At 31.0% G+C, this 13,518-nt stretch overlaps 1 protein-coding gene across 2 annotated transcripts in view; it reads left to right on the top strand.

Annotated features, from left to right (window-relative positions):
* Positions 1–4,613, top strand: part of LOC134690923 (WASH complex subunit 2-like) — a 58,707-nt gene extending 54,094 nt beyond the window's left edge. For both annotated transcript variants that reach the window (XM_063551099.1, XM_063551098.1), the window contains 3 exons: positions 914–975; positions 1,821–2,004; positions 3,160–4,613. In XM_063551099.1, coding sequence (XP_063407169.1) covers positions 914–975; positions 1,821–2,004; positions 3,160–3,272 — 359 coding nt within the window. In that variant the 3' untranslated portion in view covers positions 3,273–4,613. The remainder of the gene's footprint in view (positions 1–913; positions 976–1,820; positions 2,005–3,159) is intronic.
* Positions 4,614–13,518: the final 8,905 nt, after the last annotated feature.

The following is a 13,518-nucleotide window of genomic DNA, read 5'->3' as shown; positions in this document are numbered from 1 at the left end:
TGCAAGTTTTCCTTAATCCACGAAATATGGTACCTACGAAAAAAAATGAATCCACAGTAGTTTAAAAAAAAGGAAATTTGATATGAATCTATGATTGCAAATGAAACAACTCATCACAAGAGACTGAATTACACAGATATTAACAAATATTGGTCACTGTACAGCCTTCAACAATGAGCAAAGCCCATACCACATAGTCAGCTATAAAAGGCCAGAAATGACAAATGTAAAACAATTCAAAAACAAATATGTAACACAGCAACAAACAACAACCACCGAATTACAGGCACCTGGCTTTGGACAGGCACATACAGAATGATGTGGGGTTAAACATGTAAGTGGGTGTCCAACCCTCCCCTGTAATCTTGGGCAGTGGTGCAACAGAATAATACAAGAACTGTACAAAGAAATAAACAGACAACACATAAAGTCTTATATTGTGTTTAGGTATCCCTATCTTACTGAAAATTAAGGTATCATCAGAGAACATCTTTATTGTTGATATTCAATTATTGAATACATAAATCATGTTTGTAAGGGATATTTACCAATTGGCAGGCTTAAAATTTTTGGGAATGGGTAGTTAGCCTTGAAATTAGCCTGCATGGTGTGGTACTAATGAGGGGGGATAGGACCTTTATTGGGACTTCGGGATCGATTGTTTTTAAGCTCAGGATTTCGGAATTGACCCTTTTAGTATCTGGGAATTCTTTTTTTTGAATTTCGGAATGCCGGGATTTATGTTATTTAAATTCGGGACTTCGGGATTTGGTGTATTTAAGTCCGGTATTTTGGGATCAGGACCCCTCCTATCCCCCCTCACTAATAAGCATTTACCTGTATTTCCTAGAATTTTCTTAATGCAGAACCTGCTGATGATCCTGTTTTAATCTGTATTTGCTTTTTCTTACAGCCATTCCACAGTCAATAGATACAAAGACAACAGAATCATCTAAAAACACCACTGAAGAAAACGTAAGTGTTCATATATAGCCATCATAAATCAGATAAAAAAGGGTGATATAAAAAGAAGATGTGGTATGATTGCCAATGAGACAACTATCCACAAAAGAGCAAAATGAACAAACATTAACACCTATAAGTCACCGTACGACCTTCAACAATGAGCAAAGCCCATACCGCATAGTCAGCTGTAAAAGGCCCAATAAGACAATGTAAAACAATTCAAACGAGAAAACTAACAGCCTTATTTAAGTACAAAAATGAACGAAAAACAAATATGTAACACATAAACAAACGACAACCACTGAATTGATGTTGGATATACAGCTAAACAACAGAAACTTGATGACATAGAAAAACTAGAAAAACCTTTCAAGGTATTTAACAGTAGACTGTTTCATAAGGACTCAACCATTTTAAAACGACGTTCAATAATCACAAAATTTTTGAATATTGGAATGAAGAATTTAAATATTTCATGAAGTACAAATTGCCTTTTAAAAATTAATCCACAGTAATATTTTCATTAACATCCTGCAACAAACAAAAGAGAAAACTTTATTTGAAAAAAAGCAATAACCATGCTATTCAATAATTTTGCACATCAGACTGAAAGAATTGCATCAAAACTTGGCAAAGACTTTATTGCTTTCTGAATGATGTTTACCATGGCCACTTATACAGGTATAAAAAAAATTATAGTACATGTATATTTGTACCTTCAAGTATACAAGTATTTTTTAACATTGTGCAATTTGTTTTGCTGCTATGGCGGCAGCTTTGATTCCAGTCCAATGTTTTCTGTTAAATTACAAATTCTAAAACACTTTGTCAGACATGTTATTTTCTGTTATAAGGCTGATGACTTATTTGCCTCTAAGACAACAAAGAAGAAAGCAAAAAAGGCTCAAACAAAAGACGAAGATTTATTCCAAGACGAAACAGATATCTTCGCTGATGTACCAGCAGCAAAGCCAAAGGAGAAGAAAAAGAAGAAAACGACAGCTGCTACAAAAAAGAGCATATTCAAAGATGATACTGGTAAGGATAGTTTCTTCTCTTTAAAAAAAGTTTTTCCAGATATAAACTCTTTGCACCTGTCCTAAGTCAGGAATCTGATGTACAGTAGTTGTGGTTTGTTTATGTAATATATACGTGTTTCTCGTTTTGTTTATATAGATTAGACCGTTGGTTTTCCCGTTTGAATGGTTTTACACTAGTAATTTTGGGGCTCTTTATAGCTTGTTGTTCGGTGTGAGCCAAGGCTCCGTGTTGGAGGCCGTACTTTAACCTATAATGGTTTACTTTTTAAATTATTACTTGGATGGAGAGTTGTCTCATTGGCACTCACACCACATCTTCCTATATCTATCTACCAGAAAGCACTGAATATGCCTGACTAACTTATTATATTGAATCAATAAATTAATCCAAGAACTCTGATAGAAAAAAAATATTGAAAGAAAAAAGGAAAATTAACAAAAACACCAAACACTGATTAAAATTTTAAACTGGAAGTCCTTAGGCAAATGGAAAAATCAAAAGCTTAAACACAATAAAAGGAATAGATAACAACTGTAATATTCCTGACATGGTACAGGCATTTTCTTATTTAGAAAATACTGCTGTAGTGAGATCTTTCAAATGTAGCCTTGCTGTGGTGCTGTAAAGCAATCATCAATCAATCAATCAATTGATTAATAGGAATAACGCAAAGTCTCAAACCTCACTGCAGCCTTTAGCATTAGTTTGAGCAGAATTCTTTTCCAGCTGTAATTAAAGCTACATTTACCCATTGACGAAATAGTTGAGGGGTTATTTTAAAACATTACTCATACATTCTTCATCAGGCAAATAGATACGGTCAAAATTGGCCTTAATGTCACAGTGTAAGATGAAGAAAAAAGCAAACATTAAAGAAAACCAATGAAGACATCATTTAGATAAGGGTCAATATAAAAAAATCCATATAGACTAAAAAACTTAGTTTTTTCTATGGCTCTTGAAAGGTAAGAAGATTATAAAGGCTAAACTTTGATAAAAAAAATTAAATTGATGTGAAATAGATAAACTTGCAATAAATCTTTTCACAACCCAATCTATGTGAAGTAAGCTTTTCATCTGACATCAATTTTTTAATATTGTGCAAAAGTCAACTGTATAAATTAAATTTTTTGTAATATTTACTTTTTTCAGATGATATTTTTGCTGAAGCGTCACCAACAACTAAACAAAAGAAAGAAAAACCTAAGAAAACAACAACAACAACCACAACTTCTGATGATATATTTGATGATCCATTAGCATGATGATTGCTATAAATAGAAACATTGCTATTAATAGAAAAAATGCTATTAATAGAAACATTGCTATAAATATAAACATTGAGATTTATATTGTTAATTTGCATACTGTGATTATTTATTGATATCCTCATTTTACAGGTGGGTTCAGGAAATAAGGAATTAGTAGACCTTATTTTGACACAAAATTGTCTGTTATTCAACTTGTAACATTTTCCCCCTTTTTACATGGGGAGCATGCATCATGACTGATAAAACTAATCAAAGTTCAATTTTACCCTAATTTAAGTTCAAAAAAGTATTAAGTGTTCATTAGCATAATTTATAAATTAGTCGTAGGACTGGAAATTGATAAAAGCTTGTACCAATACTGTTGTGTGAGAGAACTTGTATGTAATTGTTATGTTATGCATTTAGATAAAACCAGGGCATAATTTTATGTAAGTATTAAATATGTTAAAATATTATTAAATATTTATAAGGTTCCTTACTTAAGCTACAGTTTTAAGTATTTGTTAAAGTCAGTTCATACGCAGTGTGTACTTTATTTGGCCTTTTAAAATTTTTTGGATTCAAGCATCACTGATGAGTCTTTTGTAGGCGGAACGCTTATCAGAATGGGTTCTACTGCAATTCTCACAGCACATTTAATTTTCAGATTTATCATTGTGCACCACCTATTTTTTTAATTTTTTCTTCATTTCACTTTCAAAACTTAAGACTATTACTACATAAATAAGCATCACAAAATAAAATAAGGATTTTTTTGTTTGTATACAGTAAATTTAAAAACTACACTCAGAATTTATTTATTGCAATTTTTTAAAGAATGGACAAAATTGTGAGATAAATTATTTTGATTTCAGAAAAATATGCATTCATATATATTGGATATATCAGAGCTCTTAATAATGTGATACTTACCAGGTGGAATTATTCTAATTAGTATAAACCTGAACTTACAGTACTCTTTTGAACCTAATTCAAATTATCTACATGTTTTATGTACCATGTTTAAATTTAAGACTGAATCTATTTTAAGGTCATCTCACAGTTTTAATAGTTTGAAATTCAGGAGACTTAAAAAATTATAAGTTTAGACACCTGTAACTAAGCCTTTGTTTTCCAATGGTCTAACGATTAATTGGGAAATAGAGGTTTTGAAATATAAGCTTAAATGAATTACTAATATAATTTTTGTTTCTCATCTAGAGAATTTGTGAGCAAGTGTACTGCCAAAACTATGTACATCTTTATTTAGATGATGAGTCTTTCTAATTCTAAATTCAGGTCATTTTAAAAAAAAACATTATCACTAATTTGGGGCTCCATTTAAGATTTCATGTATTAATTTTAAATATATTCTCGTTATGTGAGTACTGAACAAAGTATTGAAGAACAAATTTGAAATTGTTATTTGTTAATTATATATATGATTAAAAGTTACATATTCTATAATGTTGACTTTTCCTTTAGCCTCAATAAGATAGGCAAGAAAAACAAAAGAAATTTCCAGCTAAGTTATTTCCCCTTGCCTTTCTTAGTTCTTATTCTGATAGATTGATTGATTGTTGGTGTTTTAACACCACTTTTGGGCTATTTAATGACGGCAAGTTTTTATTGGTGGAGAAAACTATCAACCTTTGATAGAAAAACTCACAATCCTAGTCAATTAAGATTGGAGTCAAGTGCACACACATAACCAGGGTTCGAACTCACAGCCTTAGTGTTGACTGGATAAGGATATCAGTAGTAGAACAAGATAGACCACATTGCAGCAGTGGCCCCTTTTTATTCTGTCTGTCTGGAATAATTGATGGCTAATGTATACTAGGATTGAATAAGGATATAAAATAACTATTCATTGTCTCATTGGTGTATTCCAACCATATGTCCCCATTCAAATTCATTGATTAAAAAAAAGGGGGGTTCCAACAATGATGAGGAACCAAGACTTAAGAACTCAAGAATTGAGAGTTCTGTGAGTACTTGCAGTTACTGACAGCTAGTACAAAGTTTACTAGTTTCATTTTGTCGAGACTGCCACTTTTGTCCCAGAAAGCTCAACATAGGGCAATAGCTAACTTCTTAAAAGCTTTATATTTCAGAAGCTGGAAGACATAGATGCTTCATACTTTGTATATAGACCATTCATGTTAGGAATTTCCCCTCAGTCACATGTCCAATGTCCTTAAGGTCAAGGAACAGTAAATGGGCTATGTGGCAGATTTTGCTAAAAATTTGCAAACATTCTTGGCTCGTTGAACTACAACTGAAAATCGAAAAAATAATACATTTATCTCCTTTATTATCTGAAAAATTGCAGATTGATTTCTTTTAATATGGGTGAATACTTGTTTAGAAAGCACATAAAATAGGCGTAAAACCTTCTAAAATTTGTCTTAAAACCGCTAAATCTCTAATTCCACTCCATAGATTTTTCTTAAAAAACTATATATTGTTGACACATAAATTTCTGTTTTAATAATATAAAATAATCATAGGGTTACCGACTTCGTTTTTTGTCTAATAATTAATTTGTTACCTTGTTGGTAGTGAAAAACGTCAAAAAGCAACGTTTTACATCCTGTAACGCAATAACGTTACGATTATTTCGACGTTTTGTTGGATTTTTTCACAAAGAACGCAACTTTAAATGAAGTATACCGTGAAAACGAAGTCGGTGACCCAATCTTTTTTTTGCATTATTATAACGAAAATTTATGTATCAACAACATATAGTTTTTTAAGAAAAATCTATGGAGTAGAATTAGAGATTTGGTGATTTTAAGACAAATTTAAGAAGGGTTTTCGCCGATTTTATGTGCTTTCTATACAAATGTTCACCCATTTTGTAAAAATTCAATCAGTAATATTTCAAATGATAATTGAGATAAATGCAATATTTTTTCGATTTTCAGTTGAACTTCATCGAGCCAGAGTTGTATGCCAAATTTTACTGAAATCTGCGACATAGCCCATTTACTGTAACTTGACCTTAACCTCATTTTCATGGTTCAGTGACAACTTGAAAAACAAAGTTGAGATTTTTTGTAATGTTTAATTCTCTCTTATAAGTAATAGGATAACTATATTTGTTATGTGCGTACCTTGCAAGGGCCTCATGCCGTCACAGTTTTCACTTACCCTCGACCTCATTTCATGGATCAGTGAACAAGGTTAAGTTTTGGTGGTCAAGTCCATTACTCAGATACTATAAGCAAAAGAAGTTCTATATTTTCAGTGTATGGAAGGATTGTAAGGTGTACATGTCCAACTGGCAGGTGTCATCTGACCTTGACCTCATTTTCATGTTTCAGTGGTTATAGTTAAGTTTTTGAGTTTTGGTATGTTTTCTTATACTATATGCAATAGGTGAACTATATTTGTTGTATGGAAATATTTTATGATTTATGTCAGTTGCACAGGTTTTATTTGACCTTGACCTCATTTTCACAGTTCATTGACTCAGTGTTAAGTTTTTTTGTTTTGGTCGGCTTTTCCTAAACTATATCATCAATAGGTCAACTATATAATATTGGTTGTATGAAAGAATTGCTAGCTCTACATGTCTGCTTGGCATGATTTATCTGACCTTGACCTCATTTTCATGGTTCATTGGTCAATTTTTAGTTTTTTTAGTTAATGCTAAGTTTATGTGACAGTTGTAATAAAGCTTTATATTTAGGACTATCAACATCTTATCAATGATAAGGAAAAAAGACGAGACATTTCAGTGTGTGCACTCTTGTTTTCTTAAGACCCGAGACTACTGTGACATATTTCATATAGTAGATCATAGTGACTTTGTGTACGATCTTGATGCATGTACCACTGAGAGTTACATAACATTCATTATAACAAATTGATTTTGACAATTTCAAAGAATGTTCCAGGGCCTTTTATAGCTGACTATATGCGGCATGAGCTTTACTCATTGTTGAAGGCTTTACAGTGACCTATAATTGTTAATTTCTGTGTTATTTGGTCTCTTGTGGAGAGTTGTCTCATTGGCAATCATACCACATCTTCTTTTTTATATTAACCCTATCTTATTTTTGATGTGCATATCCAAATCAGGAGACCATGGCTCAGGGGTTGTTGCTGGTTCCTGTCTCTCATATTTGTTTTTCTTAAATGTTTTCTTTCATTTTTTTACATAAATGAGGCCGTTTGTTTTCTCGTTTGAATTTTTTACATTGTCTTATCAGGGCCTTTTATAGCTGACTTTGCGATATGGGGTTTGCTCATTGTTGAAGGTTGTACGGTGACCTCTAGTTGTTAATGTCTGTGTCATTTTGGTCTTCCGTGGATAGTTGTCTCATTGGCAATCATACCACATCTTCTTTTTTATATTTGTTATATATTATGCTGTTAGTTTTCTCTATTCAATCGTTTCATATTTTTCATAGCGGGGCATTTTATAGCTGACTTTGTGGTATGTGTTTTGTCATTATTGAAGATCTTACGTTTGCCTATAATTGCATACATCAACTTCATTTGAACTTGGGTTGAGAGTTGTCTAAATGGCAATCATATCACATTTATATATTATGATAAAAAAAAGAATAAAATTTGTCATTTTAAGAAAATACATCAAATGAGAAGTAGTCTTTAATGTTTGATGTAAATGTGTCTAAACATTCTTAACATTTCTAGTCGATGCATTTTACCATATATATATAGGCTTAAACAAAACAAACAAGATATTCATATCGATTTTGCCAGACAGCTAGAAGGGCACTGGATTTCCATAATTTTTAAAACAATATACATTAATACAACTTATAAGCATAAGCATAAATAAAATCATAACAATTATATATGAGAAAATGCGTTTTTTATATTGTATTTAAGAAAGAGAGAAAAAAGGCAAAATCGCTATCATTGACATTGATCCTGCTAATCAGGAAAAACCAACTAAAACGAGTTAACTCGTGGAAAAAAGTTGGAAACCTGTGTCTAAACCTAATGCATTCAAATAAAAAATAACATTGCATATTTTAAATAATAAATAAACAGAAACTTTTTGACATGTTTTCATATGATTTTCTTGTTATTCCTTGAACTGAGGGAAACGTTTGCACCATAATTCAAAATACCTAAATGACACAATCTGCCTAACACAATGGTTTTATAAAAATAAAAGAAATTAAATCATCTTCCAATGATAAAGGGAAGATCTACCATGAGTATTAGGTATTGTTTGGAAAATTAATTACAATTTTGATAAACAGAAGATATACAGATCAGATCATCAATAAAATGGTTACGGTATGTAAGTTCTATATCTCCCTCCTTTAGTAGGAGCACGACCATGGGTAAGGTATCATTAGGAAAATTAAAGACAGTTTTGAATATTCATTATAATTCTTATTGGCTGGACCAATGCACATGTTCATGTTGTCTTGTTGTTATAAAAAAAACCACCAAGAAACTTAAGTGCTTAGCTTGCACATTTTTGTGTGAGGCATATGCATACATTTTTAATTTGATACAAACAAATAAGGCAATACATTTAAGGATGTAGTCAGGTGAAATTTGAAAATCTTAAATTTATAAAATTTATACTTTAAAGCAAAGAGGATACGTGAAGGAACAGAGAAAATAAAAATACTGAATATTTGATATCTAATATTTAAGAAATGGCGAGAAATGGCTGACACAGACTTTTACTTTCTAATTAGCATTGGCATTCTTTGGGTCTAAAATCTTAAGAAACAAAAAACTAGAATCTGTGACGATTTTAGTAAATTACCTTTTAAGAGCTTTTGAAGTACATATAAATGAAAATATAGTGAGTGATATAGTGAGTGATATAGTGCAAAATATTTTACACTGTATCATAGGAAGAAACCATCAAAGTCCAAACAATAATTATCTGACAAAAAATTCGAAACCTGACAGTCACTGCATCCTTTAAAGGGTTTCAAGTTTCATGAATTTTTAAACTAGAAAAATATAAATAGATATAATCTTAGTAAGTATAAAGCTTTATAACAATTTGGAATAGCAGGTTATACCTGTATACAAATTTTCATAACAATCCTTGCATAAAAAGAAAATTTCTCTAACAAATACTCAGTTTCTTCCCTCAAATTTGACACTGGTAATGTATTTGTAATAGCATATTGTGTCTATAACATATATATAAATTTTTATTCCATCTAAGCAATTGTTTCTCAAAATTATGTTGGGTTTTTTTAACAAATTTTTATTGAAATACTATGTTTTTACTGTAATGGATTATTCCCCTTTTTATCTTTACGTATCACATTATCACTATATAGCTATGTATCAAAATCTTTAACCATGGCAATATAGGAAATAAATTTTTAAAAAAATTGTCTTAAAACAAAGGAACAAAAGGCTCTCAAGAGCCTGAATCGCTCACCTGTTTTTTTTTTGCTTAAATCTTTCATTAATGATTATTTTTGCTTTTCAATATATATTCAATGAGTGGCTTAAAAATGTCGTTTAGATGTTCAATGTATCATATTTTCTTCAGCAAATAAATGCATTTTTTCCATATGTTTCATTTTAGCAATAGTGTCTATGTTTCTTGAAGTGCAAGGAAATAAAATACAAAATTTATACTAGATTCATTTGAGAAGATTTTTAAAGTTAAAAGACAAACACAACTTTTGTAAAATAGTCCTTAAAGGGCAATAACTCCTTAATGGGTCAATTGACAATTGTAGACCTTACTTGCGGTTTATCTTTCAATAATATTCAAGATAACCAAAACTTCTAAATTTCCTAAAAATAACCAACTTAGTGGCAGCAACCCAACAATGGATTGGTCGGTTTTTCTGAAAATTTCGGGCTGACGAATATTGCTCTAAATGCTTTGGTTTTTGCATTTGACCCCTATGTTCTATTTCTAGCCATGGCGGCCATGTTTGTTGATGGATCAGAAATTTGGATACAATTCATAAACTAGAACCCTAAAGGAACATTCTTTTAAAGTTAAGAAGTATTAGGCAAAACAGTTTCAGAGGGTAAGATTTTTAAATGTTATTAAATTTGATGAACAAATTGTATAAAATGCCTTTAAAGAGCAATAACTCCTTAAGGATGTACACCTCTGAGGAGCCAAAAATTTCTAGAATTAAACTTTTTTTCTAACCCTGTTTTTTGGGTTCATATGACTGTAAAAAAATAATTGGTGAAGAAAAAATTATATGGTGGTGCACTTCTTTCTTTGCTACGGCCCTTTGAAAGTACACAATTTTGATGATTTTCTCATTTTTCATCAGTTTTTATCTATTTTTGGGCTATAATCATGAAAAAAAATCACATTTCCACAATTAAACTTTTTGTCATACTTTCAATAAAGATAAAGGGGACCAATCTGAATAAATTTGAATTACAAAAACTATAGGTAGGTGTTAATATAAGAAAGTTTTATCATATTTTGATGCTTTTTTGTGCCAAATTTACCATGTTGTCAATTTAGTAAATTTGTGATTTTTCTCCGTTTTAAGTACAAATTGCATATTTTTTCAACTTCTTTGTTATAAATGTTTGAAAACATACATATCTAAGAAATTTGAAAAGAAAAAAGGGATGTGGGATGTACATGTTTCTGGTAAAATCATTTTTTGTATCCCTCACCCATTTTCTCGAAATTTTGGCTAAAAATACTGACTTGATTGGTAATAAAATTTGAAAAATTGATTACTCAAAAACTACTCATTGGAAATACCCAATTTTTTCACATAGTTGAGTTTGATTATAACATTTTTGAAATGCATTTATATTTTTCACTTGTACCACAGGTTTTAGACATAATTCCAGAACGAGATTTCAACGAGACTGAACGAGATTGAAATGTCAGAAGAATACATCCTTAAGGGGTCAATTGACAATTTCGGTCATTTAACTTTTTTGTAGATCTTACTTTGCTGAACATTATTGCTGTTAATAGTTTGTATCTATACATAATAAATTCAAGATTACAACAAAAACTGAAAAAATTTCCTTTAAACTACCAATAAAGTGGCAGCAACCCAAAAATGGGTGTCTGTTCGATTCATCTTAACATTAAGAAGATGCTTGAAATAGTTTACACAGGACAGATGAGGACAGACCCCAAGTAATGGCTAAATCTCTCCTTTCTGAAGGAAATAAGTACTTATAGTATTTTACATTTAAAGTTACATTAAGTGAAATTAACAGTAAAATAAATGATTAGCAAAATGCATATTATAATTTTTTTAATGGTCTATAAAGATTCCTTTACGACAATTCTAAAGCCCTTATAACAATACTTCAGAGATTGTTGGAGTAATTAAACTATATTGGCATGTTTTAATTTCTACGACACCTTCATCAAAATAAGAACTACAGAAGAGTACAAAATGCCGAAATCATAATTTGCACTTCACAATGTCAACAGGCGAATAAAGATAAATAAAAAATGAAATTAGGAATGAAAGTAAACTATAAAAAGAATGTTAAATAAAATTTGTTGAATATTTTTTAATCAAATTTTGCAGAGGTACATGCTTCCAATTGGCTTCCCTCAGAGTTACATGCTTCTAATCGGGCCCACTCTGTCAAGGGTACTGCTTCTAATTAGCTTTAGCAGACAGAGGTATATATGTACTGCTTCCAATCAGCTTCGCAACATGACAGAGGGTGTACTCCCAATTAGCTTCACTAAGAGGTACATACTTCCAATTGGCTTCGCTCAGACAAACGTACTTCTTCCAGTGTTGAAATGGTACAGTAAGCAAGTCTGTACTAAATCCAGTGTAGTAAATGGTACATAATTGCAAGTCAAATGTCGTCCAAATTTACAAAAACATATTTTATTTAACATTCTTGATCGAGTTAACTTTCACATCTACCTTCACTCCCTATTTATAATTAATCCTGATGGTGACATTGTGAAATGCAAATTATCACTACAGGATTGTGTACTTTTCTGTAGTTTTGATTCTGATGGAGGTGTCATAGGAACCAGAATATGTCTATTTTATTTAAAAATCACTATAGCAATCCCTAAAGTCTTTTTCTTACAAAACATTTAATTCTGGGTTTTATCTAAACTCAACCCTGCACACATGATTCAGGGATCCACTTTTTAGATTATATCATATTGCCTATTAATGGAGTTTTAGATGGAAGACGAAGATGGACACATACAGACATTTTCTTCTTCAACATATCATTACAAATTAAACAAAGAAAAATCTTGTTTTGCAGGTGAGCCTTTAGAGCTTATAAAATTGAAAAAAAATGCCTTTGCAGACTTGATGAACATAAAAAGTTTTAGTTCACACCACATACAGTATCTAATGATATCAAGGTGTTTTTTTTAACCTTCTAAAGTGAATTAATGCTAATAATTTCAACAATAAATAATTGGTTCAATGTCAAAGGGAATTGCATAATTATGACCTGGCTACATTCTTTACTCTTACTGAAAGAATTATTATTATTATACAATATCTATGAAAGGCATTATCTAACAAAAAATACTCTAAGCAGTTTACACAATACTCTAAGCAGTTTATACAACAAAAAATACTCCAAGAGGTTTACACAATAAAATATACTCCAAGAGGTTTACACCACAAAATATATGTATACTCTAAGTGGTTTACACCCCAAAATATACTCTAAGTGGTTTACACAATAAAATATACTCCAAGAGGTTTACACCACAAAATATACTCTAAGCGGTTTACACCACAAAATATACTCCAAGAGGTTTACACAATAAAATATACTCCAAGAGGTTTAAACCACAAAATATATGTATACTCTAAGTGGTTTACACCCCAAAATATACTCTTAGTGGTTTACACCCCAAAATATACTCTAAGAGGTTTACACCACAAAATATACTCTAAGCGGTTTACACCACAAAATATACTCCAAGAGGTTTACACAATAAAATATACCCCAAGAGGTTTACACCACAAAATATATGTATACTCTAAGAGGTTTACACCCCAAAATATACTCTAAGTGGTTTACACCCCAAAATATACTCTAAGTGGTTTACACCCCAAAATATACTCTAAGAGGTTTACACCACAAAATATACTCTATACGATTTACACCACAAAATATACTCTGAGTGGTTTACACCCCAAAATATACTCTAAGTGGTTTACACCCCAAAATATACTCTAAGAGGTTTACACCACAAAATATACTCTAAGAGGTTTACACCACAAAATATACTCCAAGAGGTTTACACCACAAAATATATGTATACTCTAAGAGGTTAACACCA

The sequence above is a fragment of the Mytilus trossulus genome, chromosome 11 (assembly GCF_036588685.1).
Source record: "Mytilus trossulus isolate FHL-02 chromosome 11, PNRI_Mtr1.1.1.hap1, whole genome shotgun sequence".
NCBI classification, from domain to species: domain Eukaryota; kingdom Metazoa; phylum Mollusca; class Bivalvia; order Mytilida; family Mytilidae; genus Mytilus; species Mytilus trossulus.
The sequence above is the reverse complement of the archived record's forward strand: the minus strand, read 5'-3'. Positions and strand labels throughout refer to the sequence as shown.